Here is a 25,117-nt window from a genome sequence, read left to right as displayed (position 1 = left end):
AAAGCTATAGTAGTATGATGAATCCAAATCTAATCACTCAAAAGTTGAAAATCTTAAAATATAAGCCCCGAAAAATATAAGATTCGGACACAACTAGTCTGCAGTTCGCAAATGAAGGGCAAATGTTAAAACATTATTGCAATTTACACAGAGAACAAAGAACAACTAGGACTCTCATTCATGCTACCCTGCATTAATCACGACATGACTTAATCATCCTCACATCCACCTACTAATGAAGCATGTCATGACTAGCGAAAATAAAACCCTTTACACTGAGGTAACCATGATAAAGAGATCAAATCTGCATATTCATCTACCTTCTCCTCTATTTTATGACATGCCGCATCACTCACGCTCTTGAAATGACAAACATACTTACACAGATCATGAACAGATTGGATTTCTATTTCTTTTCAAGATAAAAAGCTTTAAAGAAAACTCAGGATCTAAACGAAACAGATTCGTAAATCAACTAATCATGCTTCTCAAACAGGAACTCATCTACACCCAAATAAACAGATCACAAATGAACCAAGGATTGAAGAAAACAACATGAACAGCTAAACATATACCATCAATGACATAGATCAAAACAAGAGATGGGCTAGGTATCACCTTAAACAAGGGATATTCTTCGATGATTTATCGCCGAGATGCTGACCGGAGAGGATGAGCACCTAATTAAAATGCCGGTTATCTGATTTATCGCCGAGATGTTTATCAGAGAGGATGAAACAACCCTTAGCTAAGGAGGTAACAGCAGGTAGAGAGGATGAAGGTGGCCTTGAAGTGGGTTTGGTCGGATTCCGGCAAGCTTGCCGGAATCAATGGGTTTGCCGGAGGTGGAAAGGGTGATGGGGTTCCGATGGCTTCGCCGGAGAAAATGGGAATGGGTTTAAGAAGGAGATTTTGGTGGTGAGGGTGAAGGTAGCAGAAAAGGGGAGTGGTGGTGGAGCTTGGGCTGAACGGGTTTCCGGCCGGAGGTGATGCGGGGGAAGAAGGTGGATTGGGGTTTTGATGGAAAATGGGTTTTGGTGGTGGGAGATTGCAGAAATGGAGATGGAAAATGGGTTTTGGTTGTTGGGTCTTAGTGGTAGGGGATGGTGGTGGCTGAGATGAGGATCGATTGGAGGTGGGAAATCGTGGTCGGAGGTGGTTGGCCGGTGATGGGAGGAGATGGGGATTTTTAATGGAGGTGGGTTTGGGGATATGGACGGTGGTTGAAATGGTGGAGAGGGTGGGGTCTGGTTGGAGGTGGTGGCTGACGGCCGGAGTTGCAGAGATGAAAATGGGGGTTGGTTTTGGAGATGAGAGGCAAGGATGGAGATGAGAGGTGGATGATGGAGGTTGCCGGAATTAATGGGGGAGGGTTTAGGGGAAGATTGTGGTGGGTGAAAGAGGCAGCAATGGCCGGTGGGTGGCTTGCCGGAGAAGGTGGCTGTGAGGAGAAGGGGTTTGCCGGAGGTGGAGGTGGCTGTGAAGGGTGAAAGGGGTAAGGGTGATGGCGGCCGGAGGAGATGAGAAGGGTTGCGGTGGTTGATGGCGGATGGGGGGGGCTGTGAGGACCTTGCCGGATTCCGGCAAACCCACCGGAAAAAAAGGGGTGGCGGTTGGAAGAAGAAGAAGAAGAAGAAGAAGAAGAAGAAAAGGAAAAGGGGTGGTGGTTCTGACCGGCTTGCCGGAGACGAGGCCGAAGAAGAAGGCCGGCCGGAAACTCTCTCTCTCTCTCTCTCTCTCTCTCTCTCTCTTATGCGGCTCTCTTTTCTCAGAAAATCCCTCCTCCCATCTCGAACCCTAATTCGTTTCCCTTAAAAGGGAAACGATGTACTCATACCCCCCCCCCCTCCATTTCCCTAGGACAGCCACCTCCTAATGCATTTATAACTACTCCTTTGCACAAAGGGGGGCGGCTGGGCAAAACAGACCCAAAGGGAAATGATATATTTGACCCCCCTTTCCTTGCTCTGGACAGCCCTCCCTAATCCATTTACAAACATCTTTTTGTACTAGCAAGGGGGTGGTCCCAAGCAGAAAACAGGGCACATTTTCTCTTCTTTTCTGGATTGATATGGGCACCTTCCTGAATGGACAATCCACTCCCCTTCTGAATTTGCACCGCGACACTATCGAGGCTTGCTCACTAGGCGAATCAGCTCAGATCTCGACGAAAATTTACAGGAACCTTGGTGGGATCCTAAGCTAGCCTAAGGTGTAATTTAGGGCCCTATCTCATCCATTTGAAAAAGGTTATGCACAAAACAAGGAGGTGCAGGGCACGGTCAAAATGGGGTGTCTACAATTACGTATCCCGACCTCGGGAAGAATCAGAGCCAACGTAGTTCGGCAACCTATGCTAAACTACAATGCCTAACCTTCTAAGACCGTTATCCTAGACTCGATCAACTAGACCTGACTAGTTTTTAAAGCTTCTTGCGCCATTACTTAAGTTCGAGTGAATGGTAATTTTTAGGACTCCCTATATGCCCTAACTAATGCAAGTGGACCCTACACCCTATGTGTGACTAGGCTGTGCGTCCTAAGGAAAACCATGGGCTCTCTAAGCACGTCCTAGTCTAGCCATCGGCTCGACTAAGTGTCTAACCGACCACGACTCGAGGCCTCCTAACTCTAGGGACACTCACACGACCAGACATGACAAATCCACAAGATCAGGACAGACTCCTAACTCTAAGACACCCCAAAAGTCTAGGACTGACTCCTAACTCTATGGGAAGATCTTTTGAAACCGATTTGCAAGGTCATTTTGAAGAATTTTTGTAGTTTTGGAAGGTTTTGAAATTGTGAAAATTGTGAAAGTTGTGAGAAATATTTACAAAAATGGTGACTGAACTCAGGATGCCAGCAGCACGCCTGAGCTGCCTACGTACCCCTCAGCTAGGGATCAAGCCATCCGTAGTTCGGACTAGATTTTCCTAACTACACTCTCAATGACTCAAGATTTTTGCGATTTTTGATTTTTCAGATGCTTTTGATGTTTTTAAGTTTTGACACAAGAGGACGGAATCCTATCATCATAAGGGTAGGATAGACTCCTGATATCCCGCAAAGGTTGGACAGCATCCTATGCTTTGTGGGGAATTGGACAGAATCACGACTCTGCAAGGGTTGGACAGCATCCTATACCTTGCGAGAGCAGATAAAAATCACGTGATTTGATGAGAGGCTTGACAGAATCCTAACCCCTATGATGATATGACAGACTCCGGAAAGACTGAAGGACTGACTCCTGTGCTGAAGACTGACTCTGGAAATGGAAGAACGGAATCCTAAACTCTACAAGGGTAGGGCAGACTCCCAAACCCTAGGGTGGTAGGACTGACTCCTAAGCTCTCTAGGACTGACTCTAAAGAGGAAGAAATCCCTTCACCTGCGAAGACTCCAAGGTAGGAAGGGAAGTGGTTGGCTCAAGAAGCATTCCGTCATAGCCTTTACCTAAAACAAAAGGAAACTCTGAAATCGAAGGAAAGCACGGAAACGAAGGAAACCTCTAACCCTATATAGAGATCCCAAGAAGGGAAAGAAAGGGAGAAGGGAAAAGGGAAACTTGCTTCACTAGAAATGAAGTTGATTGGATCCAAAATACCTGGATTCCTATTTTTCAATCGATGCAGCTCTTTCAACAGCAAGGAATCTGACAAATCTGAACCTTATAATCCACATGCTTCGACTTGAGTTGGTTTGAAATGAAGACCAATAATAATATCAGACGGCACTCTTACTCCAACTCCAAAAGGTAATAAAACAAAAGGCTCAGAGCAAGCTACTAGTATCCGAGGGACATTGGACTGTCAAAGTTGTATCCACATTACACCAATAATCTGGGCATGAACAGTACTTTTAGATCTGCTAAGACGAGTCCAAAAAAGGTATAACGCACCAATAAATCAATTTCAAAAATTCGTTCTACCAATAGTGTTCATTACCCAATCATAAAAAATCACAAGCAAAGATAAGAAAATAGAATTCTAAAGAAAATCCTAGATTTCCAATACTATCAACTTCATGAACAACAGCCTTGTCTATTTAGTATCAAAACACAGTAAGATCCTTCTATCCAGTGATCCTAACATAGCAAGCTCGCTTTATTTATTGATCAAGGATTTCCAGCCTTTGCTATTCTATGACCCCAAACAAATGCAAGTCTACACCCTCTAAGAATCCACATTCAGCAAGCTTATTTCACATGATGATAAGTAAATAGAGAATTACATTGCTTGGCGATTCCACAGAGTACGCCTTCTTCATTCGATGCTCCAAATCATTCATTCGTGGTCCTTGTCCTAAGCGCAGAAAAAAAAATCTTCTCCATAAAAATGATCCTAACTGCCCAACCTATGATCACATTGGAATAGGTTCAACCACAAGACTTATGGGCGCTTCGCCACTGTGTCACCTGGTTTAAACCTCGAGAAGCTATAGGGTCAGAATCAATCTTGTGTCGACATTCTGCTAGGCATACTTTATCCAGTTCATGGGCCTACAAATGAATGATTTGGATCACAGAATCGGGCTACATTTGCGCAGCGGTACTCTGTGTAAACCCATGCATGATCCACAAATCGGGCTTATTAGATCCAAACAGAGGCCCCTTTCTCCTACCCTCAAATACACTATCAGTGACCAAAACAGCACCCAATGAAATTATGAGAACAAAGTAAAAAGGAATTGGGATAAGACTATCACCTGAAAGAAGATGGCCGAATCCTTGATGGTCTGATGCTGGAAGGAGATGAAATAGTTGATGAATTGCCCACCTTTAGAGACACAAATCCAGTTCAAGAAGCAATTACCGAATGTAGGTGCCTTCCGATTTCCTTTGCTGAAATTTTTAAACAAAAACTAGTTCTCGCAACATCCAACACCAGATGTATGTTGCACGAATTCGGGGCAGCAATGGCGGTGATAGATGGTCCGACAATGGAGGTGCGACCGGAGTTGGGGAGGTTGCAGAGGCGGAGAAGGTGGCAGTGGCTGGCTGGAGTAGGGGAAATGGATGGGGTGGTGGTGGTCTGTCGGATTCCGGCAAGCTTGCCGGAATCAATGGAGATGTTGGTTATGGGAGTGGAAGATGAGTTTGCAAAAAAAACGGGTTTTAGACTTAAGAAAATCAGGGAGATGGGTTCGGTGGCTGGGTTTTGGGGGTTTTCTTTCGAAGTGGGGTTTTTGCTCAAAAATGGGTTTTGGGTAGAGATGGGGATGGAGAGGGGTTTGGAGGTAAAAATAAGGGGGATAGAATGGGGGAGGTGGTGGCTCGGATTCCGGTGGGTTGCTGGCCGGAGATGGGGTCGGAGGTGTAGTTGCAGAGGATGGGTTTTGAAAAAAAGGGGTGGCGACTAGTGGAGGTGGTCGAATCTGGATGGGTTTCGGTGAAGGGTTCGAAGTGGGTTTGGGTTAGAGGTGAAGGTGGCTAGCAATGGTGGTGTGGGTGGCTGCAGTGGTGGAGAAAATGGTGGTGGTCGGTGGGAATGTGGTGAAAGAGAGGGCTTAATGGAGGTGGTGTCTCGGTGGAGGAGATGGGGAAAATGGTGGCTCGCCGGATTTGTAGAGGTACGAGGGTGGCTGGGAAGAGGCCGGAGGTCGGAGGGTGGCCGGAGGTTGGTGGATGGGTTTCGGTTTTTTTTTTTTTTTTGAAATGGGTTTGGTTTTGAAATGGGTTTTAGGGGTGGAGGAGTTGCAGAGGTATGAGGGTTTGGGTGGGTTGTGGTGGAGTTGCAGAGGTGGCGGTTTGGGTGGGGTTCGGTGGTTTGGTTAATGGAGGTGGGGTGGAAGAGAGGGTGGAGATGGGTTTGGCCTTGCCGGATTTCGGCTGGCCGTGGTGGTGAAGCGGAGGGTTTTTTGAGGTGTTGAGAAGAGGGGAAGAAGAAGAAGGTGGGGGAGGGATAGGCTTGCCGGATTCCGGCAAGCTTGCCGGAGAAGATGGCGGCTGTGGATTTCTCTCTTCTTTGCTTCTTTCTCTCTTTTTTTCAAACGAAAAAATCCCTCCTCCCTTTCTCTCTCTGGTTGGTTTTATAACCCAGATATTTTCATGGGTGTGATCCTAGCCATTCATTGCAAAGCTCATGTGCCTTGTGTAATTTCAACCTTTGATCTCTTCCATTGTCTTTACAAACTCTAATAAAAAATCTCTTCCTCACCTCATCCTACCCACACACTTTCCTTGTTAATCCTATGGCTTAGAATTATTACTTCTCAAGCAAGCAATGTGAACATCCAAGATTACCCTTAAAGATGGGTTGATTTCCTCTTTGCCCAAACCCCTATTTTGAAGAATGATATACTAGGCCCCCCCCCCGTTTTGCTCTAGACAGCCCCATCTAGTATATTTTAACTACTCTTATCTCTACAGGGGGGGTGGCTCGGGTAGAAAAAGGGGGCGGAATAAATTTTCTTCTTCTTTGATTTGCCCATGGTAAGCTAGTATTGGCACACCCATGCCCTGCTAATTCATCCTCCCTTTTCATATTTCTTTAAACTACGCCCAGCTCGAGCTCGATTGGGATGCGACTTGGGTTGATTCATTAAATTCGGGTTGAGATTTTCAACTGGCAATCGGGTTAGGCTCGGATTAATTCCATTCATTTTCCGCCTGACCTCGGGATTTCATTCGAATACGCGGGTTTAGGGCCCTGTCAAAATGGGGTGTCTACAGATGCCCCTCTTTGGCAGAGGGCGCTTGTCGCACGAATGCCAAAGCCGAACAGACAACACATTTTGACTGGCCCAAAGCTTCAAACAAAAGGGATGCAAGAGGATGACAAGGTTGATTGACGAGACAGATTCTCATCGGATCAATCAAGAAAGAAATAATAAGATGAATTGACGAGACAGATTCTCGAAAAGAAAACTGAGATGGACTCTCAAGGGATAGTGAGACAGACTCTCACAAATTGCAGAATGGGATGATTAGACAGCCTCTAATTAAGCCACTCAGGGATTTGGAGATTACAAGGCGGAATGATTAGACAGTCATCATGATCAAACCTGAATTAGGATCTGAGAAGATAGCATCTTGACAGATCAACAAAACGGAATGATTAGACAGCATCATGATCAAACCTGAATTAGGATCTGAGAAGACAGCATCTTGACAGAGCAACAAAGCGGAATGATTAGACAGCATCATGATCAAACCTGAATTTAGAATCTGAGAAGACAGCATCTTGACAGATCGACAAAGCGGAATGATTAGACAGCATCATGATCAAACCTGAATTTAGAATCTGAGAAGACAGCATCTTAACAGATCGACAAAGCGGAATGATTAGACAGCATCATGATCAAACCCGAATTTAGACTCTGAGAAGACAGCATCTTGACAGATCGACAAAGCGGAATGATTAGACAGCATCATGATCAAACCTGAATTTAGAATCTGAGAAGACAGCATCTTGACAGATCGACAAAGCGGAATGATTAGACAGCATCATGATCAAACCTGAATTTAGAATCTGAGAAGACAGCATCTTGACAGATCGACAAAGCGGAATAATTAGACAGCATCATGATCAAACCCGAATTAGGATATGAGAAGACAGCATCTTGACAGATCAACAAAGCGGAATGATCAGACAGCATCATGATCATTCCTAAATTAGGATTTTTGATTTGAAAAACGCGTTCAAGCTTCTCAAATCCTGATTCGTTAAAACTGCTATCTCAACCATCAATGCAAGCTAAGTATCTTTCATGGTCTGACTTTCATCAGGACATAAAAGATGCCCTTAGTATAATTTTGCTTCCAATTCAGGAGTCTTAACAGAACTCGAACGGATTCAAGCTTTCTTTCATGAAATTTGGATTACAAAGGTTTTGAAGGTACAAGAGACTGACTCTTGCTGAAAGGTCTACCACTTTTATGCCAATAGCAGGGCTCCGGGCCCCAAAGGCTTTCAAAATGCACAAGAGACTGATTCTGCCTGAAACACTTTCAATTTTCTACCAGCTATCAGAATTTCAGGTCACAATGGCTTTCAACTTCCAAGCAGACTGATTCTGCTTGACATATCTTCAACCCCCTGCCTGTTGCAGGAATTTCAAATGGGCCTGAGAGCTCGCCGCGCTTCTAGACCATGTATAGGTCATTTCGCCTTCGGGAGATGCGACTTCATTTTCTGGTACCTATTACCCCAGCTTTTGAAAGGATACTGGACCAAACAGGTCATTTTGGGACACACCTGACTCGACTGAGTACAGGACTTTGACTTGACAAAGAATGACCTTGACAACTGTTTGGCAAAGGACTTCTGGTGAGTACCCAACCGAGTTACAAGACTGACTTTCAGGAAAGACCGAATCTGCTTCTTAATTTGATAATTGTTTTAAGATGGTACAGCTTACCACTCTTGGAACTCTTTGAATACCGCGTTTTAAGGTGATTTCGCCTCTTTCTGGTATTTAGTCATGGTTATTATACTCTTTGGATTGTTCGGTTTTAACCCCTAGCTTAGAGGAATATCAAAGGAAGCCTTGCTGGCACTATTCAGACCTTGGAAGTGATGCCGATACAGGTATGAAGGTCTTGCTAGCTTCTGAAATTTAATCCTTTACGAGAAGTCACTGCCATGACCAGACTGCCCTTTAGGGTTTTCAATCTAGCGGACCGCTTGCCTTAATTTTTGCCTGGACTGCCTGCCCTTGCAGGTTTTCCATCCAGCAGGCTCTGTACCCTGATTTTTGCCTAAGCCGCCCTTTCGGGTTTTCAGCTTAGCGGGCGAATGACCCTAACCTTTGCCTAGACCGCCCTTTCGGGTTTTCAGTCTAGCGGGTCTAAGACTCCATTATTATTTTCTTTTTCTTTTTCTGTTTCTCCACAAACCTTTGCCTTATCACACCAGAAGGACTTCTAGGTGGGTTAGGGTTTGAAAGAACTGGATCAGGGTGTTTGCATTGACTGGACCGAATCTGGACCCTTCCAGATAGCCTACGTACCTCCAAAGAGTGAGGATCAGGTCCGCGTAGTTCGCCCATTGGGGACTTTGGGTTGAGATTGTTTTGATTTGACTTCTTTTTTTTTCTTTTTGAAAGTTCTCTCTTTTTGAAAGTTCTCTTTCTCTTCTTTTTTTTTCAACAGCTTTGAAAGATTTGACCGAACCCGACGTTGTCAGGTTGCCTACGTACCCTGTGGAAAGGGATCAGGTCATGGCGTAGTTCAGGCTTTGCATCTTTTATGGCGTAAGTCATAAAAGATGCCCCTGGTTTGAGGGTGACAAAGAAATTTTGATTTTGCTTATTGGCTCAAAGGGTTTGCAAACGGTCTTTGACTTTTCTCTTTTGTTTTTCAATTGGATTTTTGGATTTGAAGCTCAGATCGACCAAGGACGGCCTCTGGTGTCTTAGGCATAATACTTTTTAAGTTGATCAAGGTTTGTGGGTTCTGTTAGTTTTTCACCATTTTGATCAAGGAGTCTGACGGCTTTTCCAGGCAGGACTTCATCGACAATGTAAGGACCCGACCAGTTTGGTCTGAACTTCCCTCGAGGATCATGGACCGGTGCCCTGTAGGATTTCAAAACGAGGTCACCTTTCTGGAGATCTCTGATCTTCACCTTTTTGTTAAAGGCTTTCTCAATTCGACGCTGATATCCCTGGACATGATACAGAGCTCTGAGCCTCTTCTCATCAATCATCTGCAACTCCTGATACCGGGCCCTTGCCCATTCTGATTCTGGCAAACCAGCTTCCATCATTACCCTTAACGAAGGAATTCTCAGCTCAACTGGTAGGACCGCTTCCATCCCATACACCAGTGAATATGGCGTAGCTCCCGTAGAGGCCCTGATTGACGTTCTGTAAGCCCACAAAGCATATGGTAGCTTATTTGACCAGTCTCTGTACGTCTCTGTCATCTTGCTGATGATGGTTTTGATGTTCTTGTTTGCAGCTTTGACGGCTCCATTTGTCTGGGGCCTGTATGGTGAGGACTTGTGATGCTTAATCTTGAACTCCTCACATAGGCGTACCACTTCTTTCTTGAAGTGCGATCCATTGTCTGAGATCAGCTCATGCGGTACCCCATATCTGCAGATGATGTTCGTTCGAATGAATTTGGCAACTGAGGCTGAAGTCAGCGATGTGAACGATGCGGCTTCGATCCACTTAGTGAAGTAATCGATGGCTACCAGGATCTACTCATGCCCACTTGAAGATTTCGGAAACACCTTTCCGATAATATCGATTCCCCAGACTGAAAACGGCCACGGCGAAGTCAGAGAATGTAACTCAGAAGGCGGCACATGAATGAGGTTGGCATAAACCTGACATTTATGACACTTCTTCACGAACGCAAAGCAGTCAGCTTCCATGGTTGGCCAGTAGTACCCAAGTCTCAGGATCTTTCTCGACAGCATCTTCCCGTTCATGTGAGGCCCACAGACTCCTTCATGCGTCTGTTCTACGAGATTAGCTGCTCGATCTTCATCAACGCAAAGAAGCTGGATTCCATCAAATGACCTCCTGAAGAGCTCATTGCCGTAGATAATGAAGTTAGCCGCCAACTTCTAGAGAGACCTCTGCTCTTTTCCTGATGCTTCAGGGGGGTGCCCCTGGCCTAAAATGAGATTCCTTATATCAGTGTACCAGGGCCTTCCATCTGGACATCGGGCTGCTATCTCTATAGCGTTCACATGCGCTGGAGCCCATTGTAACCGCACTGCTAGAGGCTGAACTTCCATTGATGCAGAGATATCTAACATTGAGGCCAGCGTAGCCAAAGCGTCCGCGAAATGATTTCTTGTCCTTGCAAGATGAGTGAATGTAACATTCTTGAATCTCTTGACCAGGGAATCCAGATGCGTGTGATACGGGATCAATCTATCCTCCTTTGTTTTCCATTGACCATTGATCTGACAAATGATCAAGATTGAGTCTCCGAAAACATCTATCTCTTGAATATGCAAAGCCAAAGCTGCTTCGAGACCAGCAATGCAAGCCTCATATTCGGCCTCATTGTTGGTACACTTGAACTGCAATTTGATGGATACAGGGATGTACTCTTTCTTCGGAGATATCAACACTGCCCCGACCCCTTGACCTCGGTTGTTCACAGCACCATCAAAGTACATCAACCATCTGGTGATTGGGACCTCATCTTCTATAGCCATGATCTCTTCATCAGGAAAATTTGCCGTCAGAACTGCATTCTCGTCCACAGGCGCATCAGCCAACTGCTCAGCTATCACACGTCCTTTAACTGATTTCTGGGTTACATAGGCAATATCAAATTCAGACAATAGCAGCAACCATCTGGATGTTCTCCCGGTGAGGGCGGGCTTCTCGAACAAGTACTTCAACGGATGCATCCGTGAGAGTAAGAGAACCTTGTTTGATAGCAGGTAATGCCTAAGCCTCTGAGTCGCCCAAACCAGTGCCAGACAAGTCTTTTCCAAGATAGAATATTTGATTTCGTACTCCAGCATCTTCTTGCTGATGTAGTAGATAGGCTTTTCTTTCTTCAACTCAGGGTCTTGCTGGGCTAACATGCAACCCATAGCTGTGTCGGTGACAGATAGGTACAGCAACAGTGGCTGGTCCGGAATAACTGGTGATAGGACAAGGGGCAAAGTTAGACACCGCTTGACTTTCTCGAATGCTTCCTGACACTCATCATTCCACTTCTTTGGAGAATTTTTCTTCAATAGCTTGAAGATGGGTTCGCACGTCATTGTCAACTGATTTATGAACCTTCGGAGGTACTGAACCTTTCCCAAGAAACCACGGATCTGCCTCTCGGTCCTCGGTGGCTCCATCTCTTGGATTGCTTTGATCTTTTGAGGATCTACCTCGATCCCTCTTTCGCTGACCATGAATCCCAACAACTTCCCTGAAGTAACCCCGAAAACACACTTGCTCGGGTTCAAGCGAAGCTTATACTTCCGGATCCTTTCAAAGAACTTCCTCAGGACTACGGCATGCTCTGGTCGAGTCTTAGATTTAACAATCATGTCATCGATGTAAACTTCGACCTCTTTGTGAATCATGTCATGCAATAAGGTGGTAGCCGCCCTTTGATAGGTTGCCCCTGCATTCTTCAGCCCAAACGGCATCACTTTGTAGCAATATGTTCCCCATGGAGTGGTGAACGCAGTTTTTATCATGTCCTCAGGGGCCATCTTGATCTGATTATATCCGGAAAACCCATCCATAAAGGATAGCAAAGCATGACCAGCTGTATTATCCACCAGGAGATCGATGCTCGGCAAAGGAAAGTCATCCTTGGGACTCGCCTTGTTCAAATCTCTGAAATCCACGCACATTCTGACTTTTCCGTCCTTCTTGGGCACCGGTACAATGTTAGCCAGCCATTCCGGATATTCAACCACTTGAATGAAGCCCGCATCTAACAGCTTCTTGACTTCATCATGGACTTTCAATTCCCATTCTGGTTTTAATTTTCGAAGTTTTTGTTTTTTCGGCTTGGCACCTGGGATTAGGGGAAGACGATGCTGGACAATGTCTTCGCTTCATCCCGGCATGTCATCATAGGACCAAGCAAAAACTTCTTTGTATTCCTTAAGCAAAGTGATTAATTCTTCACGCTCCTCCGAGGATAACGTTTTGCCAATCCGTATTTCCTGGATTAAGGTTTCATCACCTATGTTGACGATTTCAATTTCTTCTTCAAGTGGTTTAGCGCGACGCTGCTCCTCCTGAGTAATCATGTGTTTGATCTCAGGGGGAGTTTCGTCGGCATCCTCATAAGAGGGGGGAGTCTTGATCATTGTTATTAGTTTTATCAATTTGAGAAGCAGAAACAGAGACAGGAAGATACTGAAACGAGTCTTTCATTTCATTCATAGAATCAAAATTTACATCATTGATCAATTGGCCCACAGCAGGCTTTACAGTATGCTCAAAAGAAAAGTTTGTATCGTCAACTGAAATGTTGACACCTGACTCAACTGGACTATGTATGGACTTTGTGGTATATTCTATAACAGACTCATCTTCATAGACAGCATCTATACCGGAGGACTCGCCACCCACCCCAGGAATGTCTAAGCTTCCTAAGGTACCTGCATCCAAAGAATTGTTAGAAATAACAGACTTTATATTTGACTCGGAAACAGACACATACTTAGAAACTTTAGACTCTTTTGGAGGAACGTGACTATGCTGAAGGACTAATTGAGGAATGACCTAAGAGGTCCAGTTATCAAGGGGTACCTCAGCTGGGGTAATTCGGCCCTTAGGGTTCAGGATGTGCGCATCTTCTCCGATCATGGCAATGACCGGTGCCTCAACCTCGAAGAGGGAGTCTAGAAGGCGCGGCTCTAAGTTCTCCGCCCAATCAGATTCCTGTTTTTCGATAGCTGTAATCTGCCCATGGAAGTACTCATCCGGCAATTCATCAGCGAAAAAGATTTCAAAACCTGGCAGCTCTTTCCCAGACTCATCAAACCACGGCTCGGGGAAACCACAGAACGGGCGATCAGCTCCTTCTTTCCTGTACCTACCATTCATCAACAGACTGAACGGTCTCATAGGCAGCTCTAGGCCCCGACGACGCAACTCTGCCCACTTCAGCATGTACTGCTTCCTTTCCCTGATCTCCTTTCGGGTGGGTTCATATCCTAACCCAAACAAATTGTTCGCGACCTTCAGCTCCGGCCACTCAGTTAAACCCTGCAGATTTCTCCCTAGACCAGTTCCAGGAATATACCCATATTTGCGCATTATTCGGGCTACCTGCTCATTTGCACTGGACATAAACAGAATTTCTTCGCTCATAGCTTCTTCCATAGTAATGGTCGAAACTTCGAGTGAAAACCCAGTCAGACTGACATCTATGGTGCTTGAACCAATCTGCTCTTCGGATATCTGTCCAACCTCTGGTTCTGGGTCCCCTCTAACTGTGATAATTTTGTTATTCTTGATGAACTTGAGCTTCTGATGGACAGTGGAAGGAACCACTCCGACTTTGTGAAGCCAAGGTCGGCCGAGAAGGAGAAAGAAGGAGGTCTTGATATCGAGAACTTGAAATTCTACGTCAAACATTTCACCTCCGATCTCAATTTCGGTGACCAAAGTTCCGATGACATCCCTTCTGGTCCCATCATAAGCCAGTATCCCCTGCTCCGACGGAATATAGTCATTCGGCCCAAACCCCAAGGCAGTAGCGGTGCTCAAAGGACACACATTCAGAGCTGACCCGTTGTCAACCAAAACCTCTGGCACTTTCTTCTTATTGCACACGACGGTAATTCTGAGAGATTTTGTATGATTCTTACCCTCCGGAGTCAAATCTTCATCCGAAAAGGACACGGTCATAGCTGATCTGGCCATAGATACGAGCCCAACCAGCTCATCAGGGGTTATATTCACAGACACCTGTGCTGTATTCAATTCCCGAAGTATAACCTGACGGTGCTTAGGCGATGACATCAACAAACCCCAGATAGAAACATTAGCTTGAGTCTTCCTTAGCTGTTTCAACAGAATGTCCTCATCCTCCTCAGGACTCAACCTCTGATTCTGGCTTTCAACTGCTCTGGCGATCTCGGCGGGATTCTCTGCTCTCAACTCGGGAGGCTTAAAGACACGTCCACCACGAGTAACATGGTGAACCTCATCACAGGGCTCGTTCAACAGCAGCAAGTCCTCATCCTCAAGCTTAAGGACATCTGGGATTTCGCTTTTCTCTTCCTCCCCCTCGAATCTAAGGACATAAGGACCTTCAGAGGATTCCCCAACTTCTTGCGCAGAGGACAATACATAAGGCTTTTTGCATTCAACTTCCTCATCATCGGATTCCCATCTCAAGATATACGGCTCATCAGAAATAACGACACATATACGGGATTGATCCAGCACAACCTCTTCAGTGAGAATAGCATAGACATTTGGAGGAGGCATAGTATGCGTTGGCAATGGATTCCTGGTGACATTAGGAAGAGCCTCCACAGCAATTTCTTTTGCCTCGATCTTATCCTGGATCCTATGCCTTAGTGCCATACATCTGTCAGTCAAATGCCCAACACCCTGGTGATATTCACAGTACTGATCTTTTCTCCAATATTTCGGGAGAGGATTTGGGGCTTCCCGGGGTTCCAGTAGAGTGATCTTCCTGTCCCTCAACAGCTTTTTGAGAGCCACAGATAGAGAATAGGGTAAAGGGGTGAATTGTCTGGGCTCGGTTCTTTCCTGACGAACTCCTCCGGGACCTTCTCTCCTAACTGGACGAGCAGTATTCACATTGTTAACTTCCTTCGGAGGTGCCATAGGCCTTTTCCCCTCTCTGACATCTGAGGTGGAGGTCCTAGTTCTCAGGCCGCCCTTAGCCAATATGTCTTCGATTCTAGTCCCGGTCTTGATCAGATGATCGAAGTCATTGAAGTACCGGATTGACATATGAGGAAAGTAAAAGGGGGAAAGATTCTTGACGGCAATCTTGATAAGATCGTCATCCGGTAACTTGTGGGTCATTTGGGCTGCCTTTCTCCTCCATCGCCGAATGAAGGAAGTAAAGGTCTCATTGGGTCCCTGCTTCAGCGATTTCAGGTCCCTTTTTGTCACGTCAATCCCCTCTTCCATGGAGAATTGCTAGACAAATTTGTTAGCCACACCTTCAAGGGTCCTGCTTTCTTCTGGCTTCAGATGCAAAAACCACTTCTTGGCTGTCCCAGTCAAAGTCCTAGGGAACACTAAAGCAAATCTGCTCTGGGGATAAACCGTGCTGCTGCAACAGAGGAATGACTGATTTGAGATGGCTACGAGGGCACCCCATTCCGTCGTATTTGTCAAAGTCTGGCATTTTGAACTTGGGCGGAAGTACGACCCCTGGAGCTATCATGAATTCAGACATATCCAAATTTTTGGGACCTTGGCAATTCATGGTTTCCATATCCCGGGTCAGCTTCTCAATTTGGTCAGCCAATTCCTGTGCTTTATCAGGATTTCCCAGGTGAGGAAGACAGTTCTCTGCTGCGTATTGGCACTCATCAAAGTCTTCGATTTCAAGCAATATAGCTGGCCTGGGAGAAACAAGAGGAACGGAAGGTATAACTGGGGATTGCTGATTGGCCGGGTCTTTAGAGGTAGAAAGACGATCATTCTTCAGGAGGGCTATATCATCCTTCATGGCACTCAACTGAAGGAGAATAGCCTTCATCATTTCATTCGTATCAGGACTGTTGTTTTCGGTCCCTTCCATTGATTCAGATGCAAGTGGAGAGGATGAGAGAATTTTTGGACGACCAAGGAGAAGCGGCACAGGAGAGGTGAAGGATTCTGGGGAAAAAGAAAGTCTATTCAGCCTGGAATCTGAAGACTGACGGGACCAGGCCGATTTCGAATTGACTTTCTTGGGAGCGATGATGTCCCGCTAAGACTCCTGAATGGAAGTTAATAAGTTAGACTGCACATTTGATAATTGAAATCAGGTAGCTTCCACAAATAGAGAGAAAGAAAAGAAACACACTTTGCATTGATTATATCGAGACAGGTTACAATGACGACGATTGGCAACGTAAAAATTGATGAAACTTTGAATCGCCAACTGCTTATAACATGTATCAAGTAAAACTATTTTCTCTATATTTTCATCTATAATTAGACCGGGATTACAATCTTTGACTTTGATTATGTCCAAGTAAAACAAGTGAAGACAGTAAAGAAATGATAATCTCATGCCGAAAATATTCATGGTTCACCAATCCGAGCTTTTCGGCTTGCAGGCCTTCCGGACATTCCTTCCTTCCGCAGTTTAGACACGAAAGCAGATCTCCTCTCCGTGATTGTGTCTCTCCAAGCAGCTACTATGGATGCAATGAGATCAGGAGTAAGGTGTTCACAGTTAGGTGGTGTGATAACCTTAGGAGCACAAGAGCTTGCATTAATCTGGCAAGGGAAGCACAAAGGTGCATAGAAAGATGATTTTTCTAAACCCATAAGATAGACAAATGAGTATGGGTAGGTGCTGGTGATCATTTTTGGACAGGACTGACTCACCCAATGAAATTGGTCTTCCCCTACATTCTGCAACCAATGGTGCCACTCATTAAGCTGGGGTTGCTTAATCTTTGTCTTCCAAGAATGAAAACCCTTGAGGGTGTACTCAATGCTGTTTTGTGGCTGAAGGATAGTGAGTTTCTCACATAGCCACACATATAACAGCTTAGCACATCCGAAAAAATTATCCTGCACCTTTTTACTAGCAATAAGGTCTAAGCCATAAAAGGTTTCGGCTAGCATTGTAGGGACAGGATTTCTCCCCTCATTTATCTGATCTACTATCGTCAACAAAGTGAAAGGGGCGGCACTAGAGTCTCTGCGAAGGACATGGTGTGCAAAGACAGCAAAGACTAGGGCATTACGTCGACATTCCTGAAAACGGGAGTCAGTTGGATCGACGTTTTTGGAAAACAACTCAATGAGGGTCTGAAATTGCACATTTTTCTCTGCTAAGCAATGCAGGGTTTTCACAATCTTATTTTCGAATAATCTGCAAAAAAGATCATGAGGGGAGTCTACGCTCGAAGGTCGGATCCAAAGTCCCCCAGGAGGAAGTCCTAACAAGACACACCAATCTTCGAATATAGGGCAAAGTTCAAAAAACCCAAATCGAAAGACATGGAAAACAGGGTCCCAAAATCCAGCAGCTGCTTGAAGAAACTTCCAATCTATACTGCGACTGTTTAGATGAGTAAATGAACCGATGAAATGCTCAACCACACTCCTTTCTTCGCATCTTAACGGAAAAGATTTAACAGTCTCCGCTATCCATTTATCTAACAAATTATTCGCCATGATCAGACCTATCATTCAAATAGGACAAAGATCAGGAAAGAATAGGAATAACTGTGCGCAGACAAATGGCAAGGCTAACTCGGCAATCAGTTTTATGAAAAGGATACCGTCTGAGACAATGAATTTTTCATCAAAGATGAGAGGTAAACAATAGATCAGAAAAATAGACCACGGCCATAAGATGACAGAAGTAGGTCATAAACCGGATCTAAATCTGGTGTTGGATACCAACAACTTTACGATCAAGAGGATCAGAATTGTAGACCATGGCCATAGGGACAGCGATAAGCTATCGGCTAGATCTCGAGGTGAAACAGGTATACAAACAAATATATATCCTAACGGATAATAGATATACCAATTGAATCTATGACACAACGAAAGACTGGATAAACAATCAGAGGGTAACGAATAAATTATGACCACAAGAGCGACACGTACATGCCACTAACCTAGTGAGACTAAAAGGATGTAAATACAACTGATCAAACCAGAAGTTCTCACTAAAAATGGGTTCTAAGCTAAATCAAGGCTATACCTGGGAATCGAGACAAGGAAAACTGACTCTAAAGAATAGCCGTCATGCTCAAAATATGCTGCGAAAAATTCAACAGCATAACGGCTAGACAAGAAAGATAAGGTAAGGTAAACCCATGGTTTAACTAACTCTGAAGAGTAGCGGCCATGCTCGAAATATTCTGGGTAAAATCTGACAGCATGACGACGCTAGAAAGGATTCCCACAACCCAACCCAAGGTATATGAATAGGGGTGGTACAAACAACTCATAATTGGTAAACAAAATATGGCTGCCAAAGAAAGGTGAGCAAATGAGGGACTGACCATAGGTGAGAACACATGACAACGGGTCGAATCCCCTAATCAACAAATCAAGGACAAAACAGGGCCAAGGTAATGGCAAGCAAAAGACCACTGATCAGATCCAGATCTGAATAATGAATAGGTATAACTGATTGAAAAGAATAAGGGACTCTAACTAAGAGGAGAACCCTATGTAATCAGTATATAAATATACACATACATATATCCTAACCAGGGGCACCAGCCCTAACCTTAATCTAGCGGAGTCAAGGAAGTCTCGACTCAAGACAGACTGGTGAGTGTACTAGGACTGTGCTGTAGCCATGTAAAATGAACTACCCTAGTCTACAAAGGGGACAAAGCTCCTAACTCTAGGCTTCACATGTGTAAGCAACACATGTTCATCCTCATATGAATGCAATATAGATGTATATAAACACGGGTACTTCCTAGTTGGGTTTCACTAAGTCAGTAAGTATATACATAATATATAAAACAAAGTATGACTCCGGACTCAATCTATCGGGTACTATGCGTATGAAACATACTTAATATGTATAACAAAAGTACGCCCAATGTTATACATAGTATGCTTCATTGCCCATCGGCTGCTGTAGACAAAAGTACGCCCAATGTCTACGGCTGCAGCACCGGCGCATAGCTTGGAAATAGATTCAACAGTACCATCAGGGTGTAATGACATCCCAGTCGGGCACGCATCGAATCTATCCCGTGGAGCCAATAATAATGAAAACAATGAAAGAAATAAAGAATATGACGATGCATGATGTGCAGTGTGTGAATCCCTCGTTTTAATTACGCACCTATCTGGTGCCCCTGGATTCTAACGATAAAGTTCCCATTTAGCTTGGTTTTGACCCAAATTTCTTCAAAATTAATTAAAATGGCATTTTTACAGAGTTAGGCAATATTTCAAAAAATCCCCAGCAGAGTCGCCAATCTGTGGACCCTGATCCGAGAGAGGCGGGGGGACGTGCCCCCACGCGAGTCTCGGGATCATCCACGTGAAGGAGAGCTCCGCCAAGGAACTCTCGAAAGAGTGCCCCTCACAGCATGAGCGGCGATGTAAAGTGAGATACCTCTCGATTCGGGGACTAGCCCGGATCCGAGACGCACCTTAAACGAAGAAAGAGTCGCCATCCAAGGAAGTAGGCCCTGGATCCCATGCTGTGCTCTGTCGAAACAGATAACCAGAGATATAAAAGGTCCGTGCCTGATGACGAATGGGGAAGGGCGCCCCCAATTTGCCCAAGTGCGAGCACCTGGTCTCTTATGCCATTTATTATTAACTTTGAAGAGTTTTGGGTAAAAATCATGTGAAATGGGAACGAATATCCCCGAGATAACGTCTACCTAATCATGCATATCTCGGAGATGAATAAGAAGCACACACAAAAAGAAATGAAAGATATGACACCTAAGAATAGCTAGGTTATGAGTGTCATGCCTAATTGGTGTCTATGTTCTGGTGGACAAACACATGCATGCTACAGCTAAAAGTATAGGATCTGTACATGAAAGTAAGAAAACACAGCAAAACATACAATATGACAAACCCTAGACTCTAATGCGGTAATTGACTCGGACCAAGATGGCCATCCATCTTAGCTGCACTACGTATCCCGACCTCGGGAAGAATCAGAGCCAACGTAGTTCGGCAACCTATGCTAAACTACAATGCCTAACCTTCTAAGACCGTTATCCTAGACTCGATCAACTAGACCTGACTAGTTTTTAAAGCTTCTTGCGCCATTACTTAAGTTCGAGTGAATGGTAATTTTTAGGACTCCCTATATGCCCTAACTAATGCAAGTGGACCCTACACCCTATGTGTGACTAGGCTGTGCGTCCTAAGGAAAACCATGGGCTCTCTAAGCGCGTCCTAGTCTAGCCATCGGCTCGACTAAGTGTCTAACCGACCACGACTCGAGGCCTCCTAACTCTAGGGACACTCACACGACCAGACATTACAAATCCACAAGATCAGGACAGACTCCTAACTCTAAGACACCCCAAAAGTCTAGGACTGACTCCTAACTCTATGGTAAGATCTTTTGAAACCGATTTGCATGGTCATTTTGAAGAATTTTGTAGTTTTGGAAGGTTTTGAAGTTGTGAAAATTGTGAAAGTTGTGAGAAATATTTACAAAAATGGTGACTGAACTCAGGATGCCAGCAGCACGCCTGAGCTGCCTACGTACCCCTCAGCTAGGGATCAACCCATCCGTAGTTCGGACTAGATTTTCCTAACCTCAATGACTCAAGATTTTTGCGATTTTTGATTTTTCAGATGCTTTTGATGTTTTTAAGTTTTGACACAAGAGGACGGAATCCTATCATCATAAGGGTAGGATAGACTCCTGATATCCCGCAAAGGTTGGACAGCATCCTATGCTTTGCGGGGAATTGGACAGAATCACGACTCTGCAAGGGTTGGACAGCATCCTATACCTTGCGAGAGTGTGGGACATGATCCCGCGAGAGGGGCGTGGGGCGCGAGCCGCCGCGCGCTCTCCTTTGGTCTCTCGTTCCCACGCGATTGGCGTGTGCATTTTAATATTGATTTGAATTCGTCTTTCCTGTGGACTTGGGATCACTAAGGCAATCCGAATTCCACACGAAAGAGACTGACAAATCAATATTAAAATGCACACGCCAATCGCGTGGGAACGAGAGACCAAAGGAGAGCGCGCGGCGGCTCGCGCCCCACGCCCCTCTCGCGGGATCATGTCCCACAGTCTGGCGACTCTGCTGGGGATCACCTAACTTCATTAAAATTTCAAAAGATAATTCATTTGAATTTAATTTAACTGGCTCATAAAAACTCTATACTTGTTAGATTAGTTTGTCTCGTTTTATTTTCTCATCACATTTTACTCGAACTTAATTTAACAAAACCTGAAGGCATCATAGATTGCGCGAACTTATTGCACACACTTACATCACTTGCATCTAAACCCTTGCATTTCACATGCACACACGTCCTATTTTAGGAACCCGGAGTGTTATCTAGCATGGTTGACTGGGATTTCATCACCTGGTGCCTCTGTGCTAGAGAAGCATTCCACCCTTAGCCTAGTACCTTTATGGTGCGTAAACGGATCTCTTGTTCACGTACTGATACGCCGGACACTGGTACAGTATATCGAACATGGATTCGCGCTAAGGGGACTCTTGGCCTTACCCCTAGATTAACCCACACATGCATGCAGTATACGAACACATGTGCACCACATGTGTGAGCCTAGTTTAGGATATCTTACCCATTTGTGTCTAGATTAGGCCGTAGTCCATCTTCCAATGGCTACGATCGGTCCTAGGTACACAAACAAAGTCATGAGTCGAGATCCTCTCTCCACTCCGCTAGATTAGGATTAGGGTTGATGCCTTCAGGTAACACTGTTAAAATGTGCGAAGACTAAAAACTTTTCCTTTGGGGTTAGGATATAAATCCCATCATTTCTAAAGATCTCATAGGATTAGTTATTCTTGATCTACCCGTTGAAAGTAATCCTATGCAATCTCACATTTTGATCATGTGTCTATCATTCGTCTCTTGTGGGATTCGATTGTGTCTTCATTGGCGGAAATTGTGTCTCAATCATTTGATCGTGCAATCTTGATGATCCAATCTTGCCTGTACCCTTGATCTCTTCCTCCTCTAGGGGCTACCTTTTTCAAGAATATTTCTGCTAAATCCTTCAGAGTTTACTCTCATAATCCTTGAACTAAGGGCATTCCCCTCATCATTTGGATTCATTCTATTGTCCCAATTACTTGCTTAAATGTGTAATATTTTTCAGTCATTGAGAAGAAACACTCCATGAATGTCAAGCTCATATACCTCGTGTTCATTATTTCCATGACAGGGCACTAAACACCATAGCTAACCCTACTATTCCTTGGGTTCGGATCTCTTCTCGATTGCAGAGGAAATCTGTCTCCCCGCCACCTTCTCTGAGGACCCCAGCATCTCCTTCTTTCCCATCCTCATCCTCCCCAATGGCAGAAAACCAGAACAGTAGTCTTCCACCCGCTGCTATTACCGATACTCTCACCTTGATTCTCCGGCAGCTTCAAGAACTCAAAGAAGAGAACCAAGTTATCAAGGCCCAGCTTTCTGAAAAGTTGGGGCCATCGTTGTCCAAAGATAAAGGGTCCATGCACCATACAGTTACTTCAGCCGCACCTGCCCAGCCAGTGTTCATTCCTATCCCTGACAAAACTGAAGAAGTTTTTGAAAAAGAGCAGTACAGCGAAGATCGCAGCAGGCCTTCTCAGTCCATGGTTGATAAAGTAGTTATGGAGAAATTAGAAAGTCTTACCAGGAAGGTTCAGGACATTCAGTTTCAGGACCAGGGTGGTTTCAATCCAAGTGACCTCACACTGTTCCCAGAAATCCGTCTCCCAGCCAATTTTCAAATGCCGGACTTTGATAAATATGATGGTGTGGGTTGTCCAATCACACATTTGCAAATGTTCACCATCATGTGTCAACCTCAAGGCTTATCTTCTGAGCAAATGGCTCAATTGTTCCCGGTTTCCCTAACCAAGGTTGCCAGGAGGTGGTTCATGGTCTTGGACAAGACTCGTTACAGGACATGGAAGGATATCGGCGAGCAGTTCATCAGGCAATTCAAATATGATGACGGGACAGAAATCACCAGAAAGGATTTGGAAAGGACAAAGCAAGACTTGAGGGAATCCTTTCTGACCTTTGTGAAAAGATGGAGGAGAATAGCAGCTCAGATGATGGAGCGCCCTTCTGAGGAAGAGCAGGTCCAAATAATCATGAAAAATATTTCCCCCCAGCTCCAGTATCACATGTCGTTGCAGTATTATCCGGACTTCAAACACTTTATCGTGGCAGGCACCCAAATAGAGGAGGCTATGGCTCAAGGTGTGTTCAACCGAAGTAACCCGAATACCAAAGAATTCAGGAAGCCTCCATCAGCTGAAATTAATAACCTTTCCCGCTCCAAGCCTCAGCCTTCAAAACCTCAGAACCCCATGGTGATGGATTATACCCAACCTGCTGTCGCACCTCGGCCACAGGCCCAGACAGAATTTACCCCTCTCCCTCTTCCACCATCTGTGATACTCAAGGAGTGTCTAGCCTCAGGTCGCATAATCCTGCCCGACATTAGGGCTCTTCCTAATCCTTTACCAGCAAATTGGCGAACAGATCAACACTGCGAATACCATAGAAATTCTGGCCATCTCACTGATAATTGCATTGCCCTAAAATTCAGAATCCAGAGGTTGCTCGACAATAAAAGCCTTGTGTTTGAGCCAAGTCCCGTTGCTACCAATAACCCATTATCAAATCATGCAGTACTGCCGCCAGCCGTTCGCAATGCTTAAATAACTGAAGGTTCAAAGGGGCACAGGTCCGGTTGCAATGAAAAGAATCAGAAGTTGAAAGTACCATTTATGAGCCAGCTTTCGCCGAGCCTCCGAAACCAGACAGTTGCAGCAGTTAAAGTTTTGTCATTTCCTATTTTATGATTGAGTCAGTCATCATGGTCAGGACAATTGTTGAGTCCGGTCTTACAGTTCAAGGTCAATGGCTAGTCCAGGCAAGTTATCTTTTGCTTTTCTTTTGATTGAGAGTTGTGAATCCTGAGCATGTTCAGGATAGGTTGTCAGATGTAAGAACTTTCTCTTTAAATAAAATTTGAGTCCCAATAATTCACTTGTGTCCGTTTCTTAAGTGTGCTTCTGATCTTAAAATAAGACTCCCTCCTCAAATGAGGACAAAATTGATGAAACTTCACTTGGGTCACAACAATTACTTGAACAAGAGGAGGAGCGCCAATCCCAGCCTTTCAAAGATGAAATTGAAGTGGTAAACACTGGCACTGAAACCTTGATCCAGTAAATGCCGATTGAAAATACATTACCCTCTGAAGAGTGTGAAGAATTGGTAAACCCATTTTGAGGATAAAAAGATGGTCCGGTAAGCGTTACCATTAATGCCAGGAGAAAGACCCAGATAGAAGGTTCAAGAAAGAATGAAGTGAATATCATATGCTATGCAAGGGGCATGGAGTGGAAACAACTTTCATATTTCCAATGAATGACCTTGGCTCTCAAATTCATAACATGAAGCCATCAAATTCGAGATAAGAAGTTCAAGAGCAAGCATTGAAAAGTGATCATCAGATATCAAGAGTTACAAATCCATAGATGGAGGATGTCGAAGAACAAGTTTCGCTCTATGAAAGTCGAAGGCGCGTATTAGAATCTTGAAAGAAGAAGATCTATTATCTCTTACCTGGAAATGCCGTCAAACTCCGTAAAAAAAAAAAAAAATAATAATAATAATAATCAGCACCAGAAGGACTCTAGTAACCTAGATCGATTCCCAATCTGAACATCGGAAGGCCTCCTTTGGCCGAATAAATCCCAAAATCAGAACCCAATGTCAAAACAAATACCTGTTTGCAAACCCTTCGAGCCTGAATAAAATTTTCTTGAAAACCCGTCAAACTAGGGGCATTCGCCCC

At 44.6% G+C, this 25,117-nt stretch overlaps 1 protein-coding gene across 1 annotated transcript in view; it reads left to right on the top strand.

The window, feature by feature from the left end:
• Nucleotides 1–25,117, top strand: part of LOC143891087 (uncharacterized) — a 104,807-nt gene that overhangs the window by 68,939 nt on the left and 10,751 nt on the right. Inside the window, exon 2 of the mRNA XM_077395737.1 lies at nt 22,478–23,508. Within this exon, the coding sequence (XP_077251852.1) occupies nt 22,611–23,508 (898 nt within the window). The 5' untranslated portion in view covers nt 22,478–22,610. The remainder of the gene's footprint in view (nt 1–22,477; nt 23,509–25,117) is intronic.

The sequence above is a fragment of the Tasmannia lanceolata genome, unplaced genomic scaffold, assembly GCF_043159265.1.
Source record: "Tasmannia lanceolata isolate RefF3 unplaced genomic scaffold, GAP_Taslan_0.1 ptg000013l, whole genome shotgun sequence".
NCBI classification, from domain to species: domain Eukaryota; kingdom Viridiplantae; phylum Streptophyta; class Magnoliopsida; order Canellales; family Winteraceae; genus Tasmannia; species Tasmannia lanceolata.
Note: the sequence above shows the minus strand (reverse complement) of the source record. Positions and strands in the feature narration are given on the sequence as shown.